Here is an 18,492-nt window from a genome sequence, read left to right as displayed (position 1 = left end):
TAGCATGAATCTCAATTCATCCCTTGTGCTCGACATAGTTAGCCTTTCCCATCCCTCTTACTTGATATCACGGCCAGCCTGGGAAACACAAAGGACGATGAAGATAATACGGCCAAGAACCCAACCCTTCGCCTAATGTGTTGTTGGCGGGTGTGTTGTTGGCGGGTATGTTGCGAGTGTCAGGAAATTGGCGTCAAATACGCACAAGGCTTGTAAGGTATGGGTGCGTTTGTACTGCAAGAAGCAGTGTGTGGCTGTCATGTTCAGCATCGATGCTCACCAAGGTGGTGGACGGACTCTAGCCTCTCTCCCGGCGGAATCAAGATTACAAGTGGGTCAGACAATTAGACGGTTCGCATCTGGAATGCAGCGACCGGTAAGCAGCAAATCATATTACTTTCTCATGGCGAAGCAGTGCGCTCGATAGTCTGCTCTCCAGATGGTCGTCGTCTCATTTCTCCCACTAATGAGATCTACTTCTGGGGTGCACCGACTGGTGCCTAGCTGGGATTCCCACCGTGTGCATATTCCGACGTTGTTATTTTGCTGGCTGTCCCACCTGATGGTGAATTGATAGCCAGTGCATCCTGGAATCATACCACGAGGCTGTTGAGCACCGTGACCTCTACCCGCAAACATTTTGATCGTGTGCTCCAGCATACCTCTGGGGTGAGCACAGTAGCCTTCTCCCCGGACAGACAGCTTGTCGTCACAGGTGGTCGGGGACACAGATTCTCCTCCAAGGTCATTCTGACAGCTATTTCCTATCCTCAGTAAGCTCGCCGTGTCTGTAAACTCCAAGTCATGAGAACTGCCGCGCTGGCAGCATATGGTAAGCAGCCCCTTCGCTCTCTGTGTTCCTCATGGACTTGTTTTAAAACTAACATCTAGGCATTGGAAGCATCTCAACCTGGAACCACAATATACAGTATAAATAGTCTCATTACCAATGAACTAGCGCAGGCGTCATGGTACGAATGGATCTGAATCTGTCGTCTCCATACGTGGGGTAGCATATGCATAACATACTAAGTAGAGCCTGGCTGGGCAACAATCCGCGAGAACATCGACCTCCAAGCTAGAACCTCCGCTTCTTGTCGTGCTTGGGTTGTTATTAACATCGGCTGGATTGCTTGGCGTGTTGTTTCCAACGCTGCGAGTCTCTCCTGCTCTCTCCTTCGCATGGCATCTACCATCATGTTCTTCATCCCCTCACGGTCTTCATCCTCGTGCTTCTTTGCCTGATCTTTTTGTCTGCGGTTTCTCTCTTGAATGTCCCCTTCGACATCATGCTCCTTCAATACTTTGAATCTACCCCCAAAGATGCATCCGTATCCTGGTGTGCCTTGACGTTTAGCATGTCTACCGGCTATCTTAAATAGTTGGGTCTTGGATTCCACCCGCTTGAGAAAGTTGGTGCAGAACCAGTAGCATTGCCGTCGAAACAGTGTATAATACCACGCTTGGTTTTCAACCTGTTCGAAGATTTGGCAGGCTGCGAGAAAGCTAAGTTTTTTCAGGCTGGGAGAGCCAAGATTTAGAGTGGCTAGGTGGTCGTAATCATTCGCCTTGAAATTCTCCCGAAGTCTGCTGATAGTGTCGTCGCTAGGAGAGATCAAGAGATCCAGCTTCGACGAAGGCGGCTCAGACTTTTTCTGTTCATCGGGCTTTCGTCTGGATGGTCTACGTTCTGCACGCAAGTGAAAGAGCGGGCGGTTACTGCCGCAATCGAAGACACTAAGAATGACGAATTCGTGTCCTGTTTGTGTTATGCGTGGTATACATATATACCAGGTGATTAAGATACTTACCCACTTGGTTCCTTTCTTTGAAGTGAATTATTTCGACAACCCAATATTTTTTATACTGTTCAGACGACTTCGCAACATCTGCGCACAAGATGGGTATTGGAAGTAGCTCTTGAAAATTTGGGTCTGTCAAGAGTAGCATACTGGCCATTTCCCTAGTTCAGACTGCAGAAGCAACAGTGGGCCACAGACAAGGCGAGTTTGGGAACCTCCAATGTACCATTCCATCATACATCTGCCTCCAAATCACAGGCTCACAGCTTTCCCTGGGCTGTACACCATTTCGGCATGTATTGTATACTGCTGTATTTAATTTATCAGAAGGGTTCTCCCCTCTGCCCGGCTCATAACTCTCTATCTCCCAATCGGAAGATGCCTCGTGTGATGCAGTACTCTTACTATAACTAAGTGGCGTGTCCCTACTATCGTGCGCCGACTACCCGCGCGCTAACTTTTATTATCCATATTCTAGAATGCAAGACGCCGTAGAATAGTCGACCGTTCACCAAGATCGTGCTAGTTTTGTATCGGCATCAGCTGTGATAACAAAATATGTAATTTGTGATTGAGAAGTCCCTCGAGGCAAGCCTTGCCTCCCCATAACCATGGCAAGCTACCACCCTTCTAAACCGGGTTGGTGACGGATATATATATCAGACACGATGTCATGTAATGATCGACCTTTCAAGCTAAGATTCGAGCGGTTGAATTCAAGAGGCTGCAGTATTTCGTAGTGGGGTAGGTAATATGGTGACAATAATATCAATTTTGGTGCCCCAGCTCGCATATGATCACAATTTGATTCGCTGAGAAAGATACAAGTACTTTATCCACCGGCGCTGCTCCGTGGGTTGCATGAACATAAAGCAAAAGTGGGTCTAGGCACATATACAAACTACGCCGACTAGGATCTCCGGCTGGAGCGAATATCCAAGCCAACCCCATCGTCCTTGACACGAACCAGCACAATTTCGTCATTACGTACGCTTTTCTGCAGGATGGCACGTGCAAGTGGGTTGAGCAATTCTCCTTGGATGACTCTCGTGAGCAGACGGGCACCGTATTCCCTTGAAATGCCCCGATTAATGAGCCATTGCTTTGCAGCATGATCGAGGTCTAGCTTCATTTTCTTGAGGCCATCCCGCTGTTGTAAGTCTTCCAAATGTTTATCCAAAACTTTTTTCATCATATCAGCCGACATGGTCCTCTGTGATAGGCATACATGAGTACGATCAGCGGTGCAATGCGGTATGGTGGTTGCGTGAGTGCTTACAAACATAACAACTTCATCGACTCGGTTGAGGAATTCGGGGGAAAATCTGGCCTCTTTGAAACGTTGCATGACAGCTTGCCTAATGTGATCGGATATCGTCCCACTTTCCTTGCTCAAAATGTCCGCACCAACGTTGGATGTCATGATAATTGCTGTATTACTGCGAATCCGAGTAAGCAGTGACATCAGACCGTGGTAGATCAGCCAGAACTCACCGGAAATCCACCAGCCGTCCCTGTCCATCCGTTAAGCGTCCATCGTCCATGACTTGCAAAAACAATGTCAAGAACTCTGTGCAAGTTTTCTCGATCCTGAATGCATATGTAAAGCGGTACAAACAAATTATTAAATGAGCCTTACTCATCTAGCAAGATAATGCAATACGGCGTCCGTCGAACATACTCTGTAAGCTGTCCGCCTTGATCATAGCCCACATATCCTGGAGGGGCACCAATCTGCGTACGTCAGCATGCGTTACTGCGTCACCGACACCCCGCAAGGGAATATTTACCAGTCGCGAAACAGAGTGACTTTGAGAATATTCGCTGCCATCAATGCGGATCATTGCCGTAGACTGTCCAAACAGTTCCTCTGCGAGCTGAAGATTATTAGTAAGTTTTGAGTTTATCAGATGGATTGTCAGCTTACAGCCTTCGACAGTAATGTCTTCCCAGTACCAGATGGTCCGGTAAAGAGCAGGCAGGCATTTGGTCGGTTGGCGTTGCCCAGTCCAGTGCGAGACAGCTGGATAGCGTTCACTACGGCATTGATGGCTTCCGGTTGCCCGATGACCTGGATAGACGCACATAGTCGTAAGTCGAGTTTCCGCTCTCACAGGGTTTAGCGAACCGTTTTCTCCAGGGTACTTTGAAGATGCAGGAGACGCTCTTTATCCGTGTCCAGTAACTGTCGCACTGGGATTTTCGTTGCCTTCTCTACAATAACAGCTATGCTTTCTGGCGTGATGATGTTCGGAGATGAGACAGTGCGCCGGTTTTTGGCCAAGAGGGACACAAATTGATGGTCCATAATTTCGGAATCTCTTTGGTCTCCCGAACCTTTTTGGACCGGACCTTTCTGCTCCGTTCGAACAAGGCTATCTCGTAGTCGTTTCATTTCATCTTCCAGCCGGGCAATCTTCTTCGAATCTATCGAAGGTTGGCTATAGCAAATTAATGAATCGCGTGCACCGTTTGTCACGGGTGGATAAACAAACCTTCTCGCTGTGTTCAACTCCAGCCTCTTCTTTTGAATGCCGTCACGATACTTCGCGATCAATTCCCACCATTCTGTCACTGCACTCTGTTCACGTTCCAGAAATCTCAACTTCGCTTTGAGTTTCAGCATAGCTTGTTTGGCCTCATTCAGCGCACTGTCGTCATCAGGATGATTATCGCGCTATGGAAAAGAAGATTAAGCGTCCATCGAGGCTCACATCCGCTGGACATAAAAAGAGACAATGTACCTCGAGGGACCGAATGTAATGCTCCTGCTGGACCATGCCTTGTTCAAGTTCCTCTATGGTCTCTGGCTTTAAATCTTGCTGTACTCTTGCAGAAGCACATGCTTCGTCCATGAGGTCAAATGCCGAGTCGGGTAATCTATACTAGAGAATTTGATAGCAGTTCTGATATCACAATGTGGACAAATACCTCCTTGCAGTGAGATACCTGTGAGCGAGTTCGACTGCAGTAACTATCGCTTGATCCATGATCCAAACGCGGTGGTGATTCTCGTACCGCTCCCGAGAGCCACGTAGAATAGTTTTGGCTTGATCTATTGTTGGCTCGTTAACTATAACCTATGAAGCACGTTATCAACCTATCTCTACCCAACAGAGCAATACAAACCTGAGCAAACCGGCGTGTAAGCGCGCCATCTTTCTCGATATGCTCCCGATATTCTGCTAGCGTCGTGGCTCCTATACACCGAAATTGACCACGCGCAAGCTCAGGCTTCAGTAGATTTGCTGCATCCCTGTGAATGCAAATGAGCTTTGATGTGTCACAACGATACAATGACAAGACGTACATCCCAGCTTGGCCGCCCTGTCCCTTTCCAACAGATATAAGGTGGAGCTCGTCGATAAATAAAATAGCTGGGGACTGGCTTTCTTGACTGCGTTTCACGTCTTTGAAAACAAGTATAAACGAAGATAAAACACGTATCAAAGCGAAGCATACCATCTATGACACCTTTGACACGCTAATGCGATTATAAGGGTCATCAGTGCGGGAAAATAAAAGAGCATTTCAACGTATCTATTACCTCCTCATATTCACCCTTTCCTGCTCCCGCAAAAAGCGCGCCCAAGTCTAGGTTGTAAAGTGTGCCCTTCAGATTTTGTGGGACCTGATTTGCAGCCATTCTATGGGCGAGACCCTCAGCGACCGCTGTCTTTCCAACTCCTGGTTCACCTGGAGCTCTTTCAATACTAGAAACAACAAACATCGTGCAAACAATCCAAACCTAACAGAACAACGGAATTCTTGGTTCTGGTCGAGATGATCAACAAACGGATACAGATGAGCAATTGTGGATGCTAACCGACGGCACAGGATCTGGATAGTACGACGAATCTCCTCGTCCTGCAATTAAGGTGAATATTACACTTCCACTAAAACAACAGAAGTGTGGTGCGTGAAAACTTGAAGGGACATACCCTCCCGATAGTGTCATCATATTTGCTGTCGCGCGCCAATGCCAACATATCAGTTGCGTACCTATGTCAGCGAGGAGAAATCAAATTTGCTAGACGGTCCCTGGAGGAACTAAACTTACCGAGTAAGGTACTTAAAGCCATCGTCATCCTTCGTAGTGACCTTCGAACCTTTTAAATCTTTCAATGATCTGATTACATCGTCTTTCGAAATGTCATGATCTTTGGCAAGTATTGTCGCAATCTCTGGGGATGCCACGACTGCAATGCTTAGATGATACGGATTGGCGAATAAATCTTGCTGTTGGATCGTGATCAGTTAACTGGTTGTATCATGTTAGTATTATAGGTTGATGCCGACCATTTCCTTCATCACTGCTTGGGCACGCTGAAAAACCTCGATCAGAGCTTGACTAGGCCCGGGGGTAGGAGTGCCTGTAGTCTATGTCAATCCTCGTCCATTTTTGAAAGAATACTAAGCTCACGGGTCGGCACAGGAACATTCAAGTTAGCCTGAGAATGCACTCTGTCAATGCCTTTGGATTGAGGAGCTCGTTTTTGGCGACGCCAAAAGGCCCCATTCTGGAAAAATTCCAGTAAGTAGAAAGGTAGCAAAGGCGAGTCTGATAACTGACTGAGCCTGCATGTGCAACCGGAACCGTTTCGGCAGCCTCTGTATTGCCCAAACGGCTACCCGGGCGGGACCGTGGGAGTTCAGATACTACTTGTAGTAGAGTTGCTCTGACGCTTTTCGCAACATCAAGCTGGTCCGAGTCTCAGTTTAGCTTTGTCAATTCAAATGGGATATCTCACAGGCTCAATCTCGAGTTCTTTCAAGACACCCCATAGGTGAGAAGGGTGCACCGGCGAGCATTGATCCAAATGGTCTATGTCAACAGAAACCCCGCACAGGGCAACGAGCATCATGTGCATGGGCGTGACTGATATGAAGAGCCAGGTAAGATGATGCCCCCAAGGTGAGCCTTGACTAACCTTCGTTCTGATGCAATTTGACGGCGATGTCAGTAGATTTTTGCAGCATCTCGTTGGCTCGTGCCGTGAACTTGAAGGTATCATGGCTATCTTCGTTTTGTAACATGATCACAACTGGCAAGGCAAGATGTCGAACATTCTTTGACTGATACATCCTTTTGTAGTGACGCGGCCTACTCGAATCTCTGACATAATGGAATGTGTACTAAGTTCAAACTTGACATGCCCCGTCTCGGCAGATCAAGCACCGGCATCAGCGGGCTGTGGTCATGCTGAAAGCGCGCGTTCCAATGACGCCCATCGCTTCCATCAGAGTTTCGATCTTGTCCGATAAGACTCTAGGGCTTAGGGCATGCACGCAATAGTGGATATTGAACTTTCATTCCTGCATCAGCCATCCTGGAATTCTTCGAAACGATGAGGGTGCCATGAGGCCTTGAACTTTCGGCAACTTGCATTTGAATTTCTCATGCAGTGGTGCTTTGCGGCCCCTAGAAAGGCAAACACACGGATAGACTCTTGGTAACTTGCTTTTCGTCATTTTGTCTGTGTTCAACGGGTTTGCTGTGCACCAGAGCCGTTTCCTTTGACTTTCTCATCCAATGCAGCTTTTCGTGAACAATCCTTTCGGCACGACCTTCACTGTTGAGTTGTCCCCGCAGGACACTGCTGATTCTCTCAAGAGCAGGATTCTAGGGATCACCAGGCAAGTCTCTGTTGATAATCTCCCTCCCTGTCTCATTGTTCCACGGATATGAAGCTCGTCGGATTTCAATACTGCAGATGTGCGGTTGACCTTTGCTGGCCACGATCTGCCTGATCGCGCAACGTTTGCGAGCGCGAATGTTTCCAACGGGTGCACGCTGAGTTTTGGTGCGCCCAGGATCGGATCAAAAAAAAGGTTCTTGTCTAACAGTATCATTACTCATGTTTCAGACTTTCGCCTGAGGGGTGGAATGCTTCCACAGCCATGTCCATTGCCCACCCCTCAGGAATCGGACGACAGAGTCGCTCCTCGTCAGATGGAAAGGGATATAATCAATATGACGGTTCCAGGACAGATCATGATCTCAATCCGAACGATACATGACCAAAAACTTGATATCTTTGCGTCACCCAGCAGCTCCGTTTTGTTCCTCAAACAGAAAATATCGGAGAGTATTGAAGTGGATGCTGAACATCAGCGTTTGCTGTTTTCCGGGAGAGTTCTCCAAGACGACAGTACCCTTGAGGATTATGGTGTTGCAAATGGGAGTGTAATGCAGCTGTGTACGCTTCTCTTCCTGTCTCCAGCCTTGTTGACCTTATGATCAATTGGAATGTCTGTAGCTATCCCACCCGGCCTTAAGATTGCTGTGAAGACGGAGACTCAAAGACGAAGACGAGGACAAGAATCAGAGGTGCAGATTTTTGTCAAGAATTTGAATGGAAAGACGATGGCCTTGATGATCTCGCCGACGGATACGGTAGAAAATCTGATGAAGAAGATCCAGGAGAGGACGGACATTCCACCTTCTGAGCAGCGCATCCTATTCGGTGGGAAACAACTCGTGCCCGATAGGATTTTAGCGGACTACAATATTTCGAAGGAGAGTACGTTGCATCTTGGTGAGTAAATGGGTCCGCCGAGATTTTTTGGTCTTCGTTAACCCAGTCTGTTCAGTACTTCGTTTACGGGGAGGATTGTGAGGCGAAACATCGTCATGCAGCATTATGTTTTGGTTTCCCATTGATCCTCTAGTACGATATGCAGACACTGATGCAGATGTGTAGTGTACGATTATGGCCATGTAAACACTGTATTTAACGCTGCTGTAAAATTCAACGACCAAGAACACTATGTATCAAGTATTATGGTCCCAGTGCCACGGAAGAAATAGCTACAATTGTTTCATGTGGGCTGACCCACCTCCACCACCATGACTACAATGCGTCCGCACTCAAAGCCGTTCTCCATGCAGCTGACGATGCTTCTTCCATGCTCCCAACTGTCAACAAGGTCCTTAGTCTCAGTTGTTCAAGAAAATCCTCGCCGGTAATGCTTATTCTCTGATCATACGAAGAACCTGACCCCGATTTTGAATTCGCTGCCCGCTGGGCCAGAGTGAAGTTACGGTGACGAGATGTGAATCATTGAGGTCATTGTTTTGGTTGTATACGTATGTGCGTTTAGCAATATAATATTGTAGTTTTTGCTCAGACGGTGCTAAAGGGACTGTCAGCAAGAGTCGAAAGCACTCATTCACACTGGCAGTACAGGACATCTGAAGACCGACAACGACATACAAAATTACATGATACGAGTGCCTAGAACTATTCTAATATACATATAGCCACCTCGCCCCCTTTACGGAAAGAGTCTACGAAGACTTGAAAATGCTGTCAAGAAGTTGAGGCAACACGAAATAGCTTAAATGTTATTGCCTCACCGTTGGCAAGAAATTGGCGCTTCGGCCTTCTCCGAGTTGGGCGCAAAGAGTTTTGGCTTGAGGCTGATGGGCAAACAGGTGGGAACGGCAATGAGTCCTGTGATTGACTATTGTGGATGGTCCGGGAGGGTGACGGTGATAGTCTGCCCATAGATTGCTCCATAGGAGTTTGGGAGCGTGTCAATACACGTGAATGACTATTGTGGATGGTCATGGAGGGTGACGGTGATAATCTACCCATAGATTGCTCCATAGGAATTCCGGGGCGTTCCGACACATGTGAAGGACTATTGTGGCTGGTTAGGGAGGGTGACGGTGATAGTTCGCGCATAGATTGCTCTATAGAAGTTTCGGGGCGTTTCGATATCGGCACAGACCGATTGCCGTGATTCCGAATACCACTACGTTCCATTTGAATGACGTTTGCGCGGCATGAAGGACACGTGGATTGCGATGTTCCAAGAAGCCAGTTGCCAATACAGCTTTTCTGCAGGAAACGAATACTCAGAACTTGTTCTCTATGTATCCGGCTGACTTACATGGAATACATGAGAACATGGAAGCTGTATAAGAGGATCAGACTCGATCTCGGCGACGGTATGCAAAATTTTGCTCGGAGGAGGGTCAAAATCCACCAAACAAATGTCACATCGTGCATTATGCGCCTCGAGGTAAACATTCTGCACAGGTGACTCGCCCAACCGTTCGGGGAAAGATGTCAAATCATAGTACCCAGTGTCAGGTATGGGGACGTATCGAACAATGGGGAAGCGGGCTATTAGCTCGGACCGTGACTCGGACGACATCTGATAATCAAGGGTCAATGTCACGCACGTCAGCGACTTTATACTAGACGAAGTAAGATGGCATAGTCCGGGTTGTTCTTTTAGCGATTGAAGTCCAGCTTTAGATTGCACATTGACCTAATGCTCGAGTATTTCCACGTGCATGTAGCCTAGCCGCTATGAATCATTTAAATATTAGTCAAAGGAGGCACCTAAGTCACAACGAGTAGTATTACTTACACGATGCCATACAAGAGCATGCCGCATGTAGCATGTACATATTGCCACATCTGCTGGCAGTGCGAGCACCAGGTAGGACAAAAATAAGATTTGGAATTTTGGATAAGAACGAAGATACTGGAACCCTAGTGTGCCCTCCGAATAGTCAGGCGGTTACTGGTAGTCTTCTAGCTGTGTTCGAAGATCCAACTTGGTCCGAGTTCAAGGGTTCAAATTTATAAACTTTCAGGGTCCTGTGTATCCATAGATTAGTTAGATATAGAAGGAGTTCAAGTTGCACGAGGCAGGAGCTCAGGCTTACCACTAGGCCCACAGCTGGCACGATTCAGACTTATTTGCTGTCACACATACTAGGCGCTGGTTGCTCGTGTTGCGGTAAGTTCCGAACTTCGAACAAGTTCCTTACCTGATTAAGTGGCATGACCCTTTCGTCATGCACTTCATCGCGCCGATTCACGATGCTGTTCATTTCTAGTACATACTGCCCGCGGGAACAGGTAAGTCACTGCGTGTTCTTACTACATAGATCATGAAGTTTTTTTTCTTTCAATCTCGATTTCACAGCTTTGCTAGCACTCAGGCTGTGCGGAGTCGCGGAAGGCTGATTGAAGGCTGATGGGCCGCCCTAGCCCAAGTTGACACCACACTAGTACGGTAACAGCAAAAGACTGCTGGTGCATAACAAAGTTAGAGCGTCAATTTTGCGTCAACTTGAGAAACGAACTCTCATCACACCCGTAACAAACTGCTTTATGTCAGTGACGGACACCACTTTTCGCGGCGATGGTGCCAACGAATCAATCTCACAATCTCTAACCGCTGCCAGTACCATTTTCATATTCGACAGTGAAATGGATAATCTGTGGGCCAACGCTGAACGGCTAGCTGGTGGGACCCGCCTGAACACTCAGGTTGACGGTCTTTCCGAACGCAGTTCAACACTCGTAAAGCCTCTTCATCTTGCTCTCGAGCTTCTTTTTGACGGACTCCATGATGCTGAGGACTCAAGGTTGCAAACTATCGACCCTGAATTGCCCAGGTCTCTTCAATTACCTCTGTTCTGGACCGCTATTTCCCAGGCCTCGGGCATCCCTGACGATATTGGCTTGCATCTTCGCGAGGCGACGTTCAAGCCACGTAGCGAGCTGCTCCTACAGCAATGTATCGGCCAAGCGCTATGGCAAAAGTTGAAAAGCGAGCAAGGCTTAGAAAACAGAGCTTCGTCTGATACAAATGTGAGTTACGACCATTAAACATCATATTTCTATGTGTATTGTTTCAACTCAAAACGACATCAAACAGCATATTCTAAATCGAGCTACCACAGGCACCGAAATCATTTTAAAGCGGGCGAAGGAGATTTGCAATGAATATGTTAGGCTTTGTCTTTGGGCGGACAATCACAGAACTAACAACATTAGTACTTTCAGGGCAGCGAGAGTATCGCTCTGCACCACATTTTGCTGGCGCTCCTTGAGCACAAGGAGCTCCAGGACATTCTTGAACAATCGCCAAGCCTACGCACCAAACAGCTTCCTGATGTTGTTCGCCGTCTCAGACCCACAACCATTCGCAGCTATGATACTCGATTGTTCCCCGTGTTAAACCAGTTAGTTTATTTTTACTAGCCTGTGTTTTATTTGTTTCCATTCCATTCATAGATGGGCAACCGATCTTACGCAGCATGTCAAAGATAAGAAGGAACGGGGAGAAGTGATCGACCCATTGATTGGCAGAGTGTGTGCTCATATAATTGATGTTTCTTCACGCTAAGTATCGTCTTTGTAGTGTAATGAAATGCGTCGCCTTATAGCTATCCTGTCAAGACGGTGAGTGAGAATTTACAATTTTTTTCTTCATCCGCTGATAGCATCCGCTGCAGCAAGAAGAATAGTGCTGTCCTCCTCGGTATGACCACTCGTCCGAATTCGGTGGGTGATGCTGATCTAGTTTTGAATTCTGGAATCAGGCGATCCAGGCGTTGGAAAAACCGCTATTGCTGAAGGCCTAGCCCAAAGACTTGTTGAAGGAGTCTTGAAAGTTGGTACTGGTGCGTTGAACCTCTAAAAGTTGGTTTGAGCAGTTGATCAATTAGAGGATGTGAAACAGGGAATCCTAACAGAAATCAGCCTGGTGTCGTTGAAGGCCTTGATCAAAGGAGTGTCGGACGCACCATGCAAGTCCCAGAGTCTGTCGTTGCCCGGGTGTTTAATCTAGACCTCGCGTCATTACTTGCAAGCACAGCATGCAAGTCAGCTTATGAACAGGTTGGAGATTATCATCCTTTTTCGTTTTCCAGTTGCTAACAACACACATTGACCAAAGATTGTCAAGATGATACTGGATGGTACGACTACGTTAACCACTTCAACATGTGCTCATGCCCCTCTTTTATTGCAGAGATTGCACACCACGAGGAAAGGGGTATCAAGGCCATCATTTTCATGGACAATCTGAGCCAGATCGCCATAGGAGGGTATCGCGGCGATGGGACCGGTCTGTAAATATTATGAAATTTTATAGTCACTTTATTCTACAAACTGACTACTCGATGTCTTCTATAGGGACGCTGCCACCATTATGAAGCCATTCCTCATGAAGGGAAAACTACGCTGTGTTGGGTGTTCAACTGTCGAAGATTTCCGAATGTATATAGAAAAGGATGGCGCATTAGCTCGTCAATTTTCGCCTGTAAGTAGATCGTCCATCGAAACCGTTCCCTGCGCTGACCCGCCGAAGATTTACGTCTGCGAATCCACTCCAGATCAAACGGTGGAAATACTGCGAGGATTAAAGGACCCCCTACAGCGTTTTCACAAGATTGCCATTTTGGATGATGCCCTTGTAGCAGCGACCACGATCGCTACACAGTTCTTCGCACATAAAAGGTCAGGTCATTGCTTCGGTTGTTGTCTTCTCATTCTTGACTTGTCTAATTCTCGTCGTTGACACTCAAGACTGCCAGACTCAGCGATAGATCTAATTGATGAGACATGCGCTCAGGCCAACCTTGCACGCAGTACCAACTCAGAAACAGTGTGGAGGCTTCAGAGGAGCAGAGTTGTGCTGCAAATGGACATACGCTCCTTGAAGGTGTGTCGTGTTTTGTATACTTACCTATGGTGCTCATCGCTGAACCTCTGGTGTAGCGAGAGGTTGACGAGGAAAGTGATCGAAGGCTGCTTGAAGCTCAAACTAAACTATACAACCTTGATCGAAAGATCGAAGCATCAAGCTCTTCGAAACGAGCTCGCCGGATCATACGTCGCAAACTGAAAGAAGTCGACAAGAAGATCAGGACAGAAGAAGATCGATTCACACTTGGGTAAGCACAAATTTGAAGTTTTGCGCGACAGCTTAGACTCAACCGTTTAAAGTTTATTTAACAATGAAGACGAAAGACAAAGGGCCATAGACAGAGTCCGGGACCTTGGGATCGATCAAGACGATTTGCGAACCCAACTAGAGCAGGCCGATTCCGAGACATTCGCTTTAAATTTGGATGAATTTGAAAAGAACAGCGACCCAATTACGAAGGAGATGGTTGCAAAGACTGCCATGTATTATACCTTTATTCCTGCAGCTGAAACCCTTGATCCATCAGAGATCCTGAAAGTTGCGGACAGGCTAAGCACAGTGGTAAGAACCACCTTGTTTACGATCAGTGACAGTATTCACAACTTCTGGGATAAGGTGGTTGGCCAGCCGGAGGCTGTTGAAGCCGTCGCAAACACAGTGCAATATATGTGGGCAGGACTCAAAAATCCACGAAGGCCTATTGCATCGTTCCTTTTCGGTGGTCCGTCAGGATCCGGGAAAACGCTACTCGTGAAGGGAGTGAGTCTCGCTGATCATTAACTGCTGTTTACTTCTTATGTGCTCACCCTCTATATAGCTTTCCGAGATTGCACTTCGACAATCTGGCAAGTTGCTACGCATCAATGCCAGCGACTACATCGAACCGCACAGTCTCACACGACTGGTAAGCAGCACAAGATGAACTAGGGTCCTTTAAGCTTAAATCATGATTGTCAGATTGGAACTCCCGCATGTACGGGGTTTGACCATGGTGGTCAGCTGACTGAATGTGTCAGGCGAAAGCCATTCTCTGTCGTGCACATCAAAGAGTAGGCGTGATTTTATCTGGTTATGCATGATCATTGTTGAAGCCGCTTTTTCGCCTAGCATCGAACGGGGTTGCATGGAATTCAGGTTGCTCATACAAACCATCCTCGATGAGGGAACAATCAGAGATGGCGATCGGAATGTTGTTGATTTCACGTAAGAAACATGTATGTCGTCTATCTTCTTCGGTCAGCTGAAGGGACTTGCACTCCAGCAATTGCATCATCATCATTTCGACGAGTCTTGGCCAAGCGAACGTGGGGCGCGCTATATCGGAAGAGACGGAACGCAAGCGCTTCATGAACGAGATTGAGAACTATTTCCCTGGCGAATTTCTGTCACGCCTTGATAAAATAGTGGTATTCGTGCGTTTGTCATCTTATTTTCAATGACAAGCATAATGTCTTATAGACTTTTTATCTAGCGCCGTATGTCTGGAGCCACCCTGGTTACAATAATCCACGCTCGCCTGGAGGAACTGAGAAAGCAATTGTCCCTTATCAACCTCCAGCTGTTAGTCCATGACGCAGTTAAGAGTCGTCTGCAGTTCCAGGCAGCGTTGATCCGTGTAGGCTGCGCACGATGGTTAGATCGGTTGATTCGATCAGAGATCCTGGAACCCCTCGCAAAGCTCCTCCTCAAGAACGATGTGCCTGAAAATAAGACCGTTGTCTTGGACATCGACGAAGACATACGGAAAATAACAGTCAGGCTTGTTGAGGGGGGACCTCCTGTACCACTCACGGAGCCAATACCAGAATCACCCGTGCCATCGTCGCCTTCTGCTTCTTACTGCAGCTTCGACACAGACGACGAACATTGGGAGAATGGATCCACAGATTCGCACAGCATAGACGAAGAAGAGGATGGACACCATCATGAGAGCTGGGCACCGTGCTCCCTGCGACCATTGCCAGCCCTTAGCCCACTACCACAACCGCAAAGGCTATACTGAGCAGTATCGTAACAAGTTGATATGAACTTGATGTAGATGTACGACGGTTTTGTACAATGTATTAAATATCATGCGAAACAAGTGTTCGTGGGATCAACACACCGAATACGCGCAATATCATCAGCTCCGGATTAGCCTACATAGATGTGGTTCTATGATGATGAAATCTGTGTTCGCATTGCACAAACACGCATTCAGCGGTGAATATGGCAGTCATTGGGACTAGAGAGCAAGATATTGTCAAAATGTTGAGGGGAACGGAATATGGAGCAGGGGCGCAGAAAACGGGACTGGTTGACAGCCTCGAAGTAGGATGATATTCACGGCATCGAGACCCCCACACAGCCAGAGAATGAAGGGTACAATAACGCCGGTACCGAGATCGGACCAAAGTAGAATAAGCACCAGTTATTTCAGCGGAGTGGTCGTAAGGCGGCAAAGGAGAGTCAGTCAGTTGCATCATGCAAGCCTGCGGGTGCACGGTGCACAGAAAGTCATCTAATAGTGCTGATGTAGAAAATTCGCTGACGGCTTGACGAAGATCTGCCATCCGATAAGCTCAGCCTATAACAGCCTGGATAATATGAGACGCAACTGTATTGCCTGTTAAAGGTCGCTTGCGAGATTGGACACCGGGGTAATGAATGAGTTTCTGTTCCCCCGGTGGCCACGCTGGCTGCTGGTTCATTTGGCGAGAAGCCTGTACACGACCAAAGTGTTTGCGGGTTGTCGTACTCCATAGCCTCACGGTCCTTGACGCTGGCAATTACAGAAACCTTACCGGATGTACTCGTGTTCAAGTATGAGTTGATACGCATGACGAAGGGCACTACTAATACGTACAATCCACGTGACCGCAGTTGCTCTTTTCATGAATCACTATGTTCCCTCCAGGCTGGTGCCGCGATACTAACGTTCCATCAATATTGAATGACACGTTATTTCTGGATGTAGTGGTTCCTCGACACGAGGCTTACACGATGCAGGTTCCCCCGCCTTCTGGAAGTTGAAAATAGATTTGTCTCTCCGCTCAATTATCGCCCTGTTCCCCCACTCAAGTTTACCTACCGAATATTGACTCTGTCACGTCGTCCATCCATGAAAGTGCGACTTCCATTATGCGTGCATTGTCTGATTCTTTTTCCTTATGGAATAATGTGGTTTTGGCTGTCCAGCCTGTTGGTTGTAGAGTGGCTTGTTCGAGGGGTATGCTTGAGTTCCTAGCAAGGGACCGTTAATGGTACTCAATAATAGCCCCTCCAGTGCCTCCCTCACTGGCGCTGCCCCTTTCATCAACTGTTCCTCACGAAGTTAAAGTGCCAGCTAGCTCGGCAACTTACTATACCTACAACCTGCCATCGTACGTTCTTTCTATGTATCGCTACTCAGGGTTCGTTTGAATGACAGTTTGTTATATCAAGGTCTCAAATTAGCTTTGTTTCCGTCTGCCGCTATTAGGGAGTCCGATGAACACGTAAGTCCATTCCATTGATTAGTAGCATTATGCGTACTGAGTATTGGAGACAAGCATGAGTTTGTCAAACAAGGAGAAACCCACACAAAGGAGATCGAGGAAGAGATTAAATTTTGCAAATCCATGGTACTCATCTATTGAATAGATGGTGTATTGATGTCAGTTTTCATTCCATAATTGTAGCTCTGTCAGGTACGCAAGGAACGATACACCATACAGGCACAAGAGCTTGAAGTAAGCACAGCGTCCCCGCTGGATCCATCACATTAACTTTCTCATTGACAGATACACCGCAAAGTCGAGGCGTATCTTCAGAAAGTATCGCAATCACAATCACTGCAAGCACACGTCCGTACTTGATGAATATGTTTAATGGATAGTGCAACTCAAAATTTTCCTGACGCAGCTGAAAACGCTGGAGAAAGATGTAGAGGACATAACATTCTACTCCCGCACACAAGCTATTGCAAATCGCACTGGATATCGTGGATTTTCTGACTGGGCAGAGGTGATGACTCCGAAAACTTCGCCATGTCTTATACTCATTATGGCTCATAGAAAACGTCACGAACCCATGAACATCTTTTGTTGACTCTTGGGCAAGTTGCATTTGTAGGTGCCAGCTTGACGTACGGCGCGATATTTGGGTACGTATATCCAGTCCTCTATGCATTCAGTATACCGACGATTCTATATAAGGTCGTCAAGAGGCAACATCGGGCTCATGTGCTATGCGTTTGCACTGTTCGACTGTGGTTTTATTGTGCCAACCGTTGCCCTCACACTATTAAAATGGGCTTCACAGCGACCCAAAGATGCAGTATTCGCCTCCCCGCAAGTCTGGACACTGCTCCTCAACATCTTCCTTTACGGCTCAGCTGCCGCTATCGGCGCAGCAATATGCTTGCTCAATATCTCTCTCTTTATTTTGCATTTCTCAGTTGGCAAAAACGGTCAACCCACTGATGCTCAGTTACAGTTCAACGTTGAGCCTACACCAGCTGGGAGCCTTGCTCTGGGATGTATTGGGCTTGCTGTAGTGGTCGTGGTGGTGTCTGGATTATCTCATTACCTAGCGAACGGCTGGGATGCAATGATCAAAGACTTTTTTGGTCCTAGGGAATACTGCGGGGAGAGATTGCAGGACTATGTTCCCGCATGAGAGCTGTGCAATCGCCCATACTTCGAGTCGAGTTATCACCCATGCCATCATTGATTCAGATCATAGTATTTTACATACATCTGCAATATTAGATGACTCATACACAGCTCACTTGTGGGGTCCATGCCAGACTGTCCCGCTCCTCAAGAGCCGCTTCAGTAGCACAACAGCTTCACTTCGACGTTCTCCACGCACTCCATGGTCCAGAGGTGCTTGCTGACTGTCGATGACGCTCAAGGCGAATGAAATTTCCTGGCGCATTTGCCATCAATCATATCACTGGCATAATCATTGCAGTGAAAACAACGGTGACAGCTGTTGACAATCTCTCAAGGGCGCAGCCGTCTTCATTCAACACCAAAAGTAAAGCCATATCGGCCATCCCTACAGCACGGAATCCATGCAGCATGTTTCCTTGTCCATCTGCGCTATTAGCAGAAGTCGTGCAAACCGAGCGAAGGAATCCTGGTCCTCGGAATTCAAAGGAGTCGGGAAGCGTTCGAACCAAGGATCGGAATGGTTTTATCATCACCTTTGAAATTTGAGAGCTATTGAACCAAAATACTGATAAAGACAAATGTGCTGGGTT

General features: G+C 47.2%; 6 protein-coding genes across 6 annotated transcripts; 3 read left to right on the top strand and 3 right to left on the bottom strand.

The window, feature by feature from the left end:
* Positions 1-844: 844 nt before the first annotated feature.
* On the bottom strand, positions 845-2,127 carry HD556DRAFT_565724 (uncharacterized protein). Its single transcript, XM_041310970.1, has 2 exons — positions 1,812-2,127; positions 845-1,759 (listed from the first exon to the last, which is right to left on the bottom strand). Exons 1-2 carry the CDS (start codon positions 1,957-1,959, stop codon positions 1,029-1,031), a joined length of 879 nt encoding a protein of 292 aa, XP_041158963.1. The 5' UTR covers positions 1,960-2,127; the 3' UTR covers positions 845-1,028.
* Positions 2,128-2,502: 375 nt separating this feature from the next.
* On the bottom strand, positions 2,503-6,394 carry HD556DRAFT_1380485 (P-loop containing nucleoside triphosphate hydrolase protein). The gene is made up of 20 exons (XM_041303229.1): positions 6,226-6,394; positions 6,102-6,175; positions 5,863-6,041; positions 5,744-5,804; positions 5,629-5,669; positions 5,551-5,576; positions 5,350-5,498; positions 5,265-5,286; positions 5,113-5,212; positions 4,932-5,058; positions 4,734-4,882; positions 4,547-4,682; positions 4,298-4,479; positions 3,931-4,243; positions 3,730-3,873; positions 3,593-3,679; positions 3,442-3,536; positions 3,297-3,392; positions 3,082-3,241; positions 2,503-3,015 (listed from the first exon to the last, which is right to left on the bottom strand). Exons 2-20 carry the CDS (start codon positions 6,111-6,113, stop codon positions 2,713-2,715), a joined length of 2,382 nt encoding a protein of 793 aa, XP_041158962.1. The 5' UTR covers positions 6,114-6,175; positions 6,226-6,394; the 3' UTR covers positions 2,503-2,712.
* Positions 6,395-7,111: 717 nt separating this feature from the next.
* On the top strand, positions 7,112-8,895 carry HD556DRAFT_565596 (ubiquitin-related domain-containing protein). Its single transcript, XM_041310969.1, has 5 exons — positions 7,112-7,439; positions 7,494-7,606; positions 7,670-8,002; positions 8,063-8,341; positions 8,397-8,895. Exons 1-5 carry the CDS (start codon positions 7,336-7,338, stop codon positions 8,420-8,422), a joined length of 855 nt encoding a protein of 284 aa, XP_041158961.1. The 5' UTR covers positions 7,112-7,335; the 3' UTR covers positions 8,423-8,895.
* Positions 8,896-9,115: 220 nt separating this feature from the next.
* Positions 9,116-9,968, bottom strand: HD556DRAFT_1444586 (uncharacterized protein; the record flags this gene model as incomplete). The annotated part of the gene is made up of 2 exons (XM_041306804.1): positions 9,116-9,649; positions 9,702-9,968. 2 exons carry the CDS (start codon positions 9,966-9,968, stop codon positions 9,116-9,118), a joined length of 801 nt encoding a protein of 266 aa, XP_041158960.1.
* Positions 9,969-10,939: 971 nt separating this feature from the next.
* On the top strand, positions 10,940-15,267 carry HD556DRAFT_1239562 (P-loop containing nucleoside triphosphate hydrolase protein; the record flags this gene model as incomplete). The annotated part of the gene is made up of 18 exons (XM_041298054.1): positions 10,940-11,422; positions 11,618-11,796; positions 11,849-11,924; positions 11,976-12,016; positions 12,070-12,095; positions 12,157-12,231; positions 12,369-12,454; positions 12,513-12,534; positions 12,588-12,687; positions 12,927-12,959; positions 13,145-13,280; positions 13,337-13,512; positions 13,709-14,024; positions 14,083-14,169; positions 14,223-14,314; positions 14,373-14,468; positions 14,527-14,677; positions 14,737-15,267. 18 exons carry the CDS (start codon positions 10,940-10,942, stop codon positions 15,265-15,267), a joined length of 2,706 nt encoding a protein of 901 aa, XP_041158959.1.
* An 864-nt stretch (positions 15,268-16,131) lies between these two features.
* Positions 16,132-17,982, top strand: HD556DRAFT_1380411 (uncharacterized protein). The gene is made up of 9 exons (XM_041303228.1): positions 16,132-16,473; positions 16,531-16,627; positions 16,689-16,741; positions 16,796-16,867; positions 16,925-16,975; positions 17,027-17,089; positions 17,148-17,249; positions 17,300-17,388; positions 17,441-17,982. The coding sequence occupies exons 1-9, from the start codon at positions 16,366-16,368 to the stop codon at positions 17,901-17,903; spliced, it is 1,098 nt and encodes a 365-aa protein (XP_041158958.1). The 5' UTR covers positions 16,132-16,365; the 3' UTR covers positions 17,904-17,982.
* Positions 17,983-18,492: the final 510 nt, after the last annotated feature.

This window comes from Suillus plorans (genome assembly GCF_016647745.1).
Source record: "Suillus plorans strain S12 chromosome Unknown HD556scaffold_37, whole genome shotgun sequence".
Lineage (NCBI taxonomy): Eukaryota > Fungi > Basidiomycota > Agaricomycetes > Boletales > Suillaceae > Suillus > Suillus plorans.
Note: the sequence above shows the minus strand (reverse complement) of the source record. Positions and strands in the feature narration are given on the sequence as shown.

Excerpts from the sequence above, each read along its gene's own strand:
- HD556DRAFT_565724 (XM_041310970.1), bottom strand. The coding sequence starts at position 1,959 with ATGGCCAGTATGCTACTCTTGACAGACCCAAATTTTCAAGAGCTACTT. Across the intron at positions 1,760-1,811 it reads CAAAGAAAGGAACCAAGTGG|GACACGAATTCGTCATTCTT; the intron begins GTAAGTATCTTA and ends TAACACAAACAG.
- HD556DRAFT_1380485 (XM_041303229.1), bottom strand. Across the intron at positions 5,499-5,550 it reads GAATTCCGTTGTTCTGTTAG|GTGAACCAGGAGTTGGAAAG; the intron begins GTTTGGATTGTT and ends AAAGAGCTCCAG. Across the intron at positions 3,537-3,592 it reads GTCACTCTGTTTCGCGACTG|ATTGGTGCCCCTCCAGGATA; the intron begins GTAAATATTCCC and ends TGACGTACGCAG.
- HD556DRAFT_565596 (XM_041310969.1), top strand. The coding sequence starts at position 7,336 with ATGCAGCTTTTCGTGAACAATCCTTTCGGCACGACCTTCACTGTTGAG. Across the intron at positions 7,440-7,493 it reads AGGATTCTAGGGATCACCAG|CTCGTCGGATTTCAATACTG; the intron begins GCAAGTCTCTGT and ends ACGGATATGAAG. Across the intron at positions 7,607-7,669 it reads CGGGTGCACGCTGAGTTTTG|ACTTTCGCCTGAGGGGTGGA; the intron begins GTGCGCCCAGGA and ends CTCATGTTTCAG.
- HD556DRAFT_1380411 (XM_041303228.1), top strand. The coding sequence starts at position 16,366 with ATGAAAGTGCGACTTCCATTATGCGTGCATTGTCTGATTCTTTTTCCT. Across the intron at positions 16,868-16,924 it reads TTAAATTTTGCAAATCCATG|CTCTGTCAGGTACGCAAGGA; the intron begins GTACTCATCTAT and ends CCATAATTGTAG. Across the intron at positions 16,976-17,026 it reads TACAGGCACAAGAGCTTGAA|ATACACCGCAAAGTCGAGGC; the intron begins GTAAGCACAGCG and ends TCTCATTGACAG.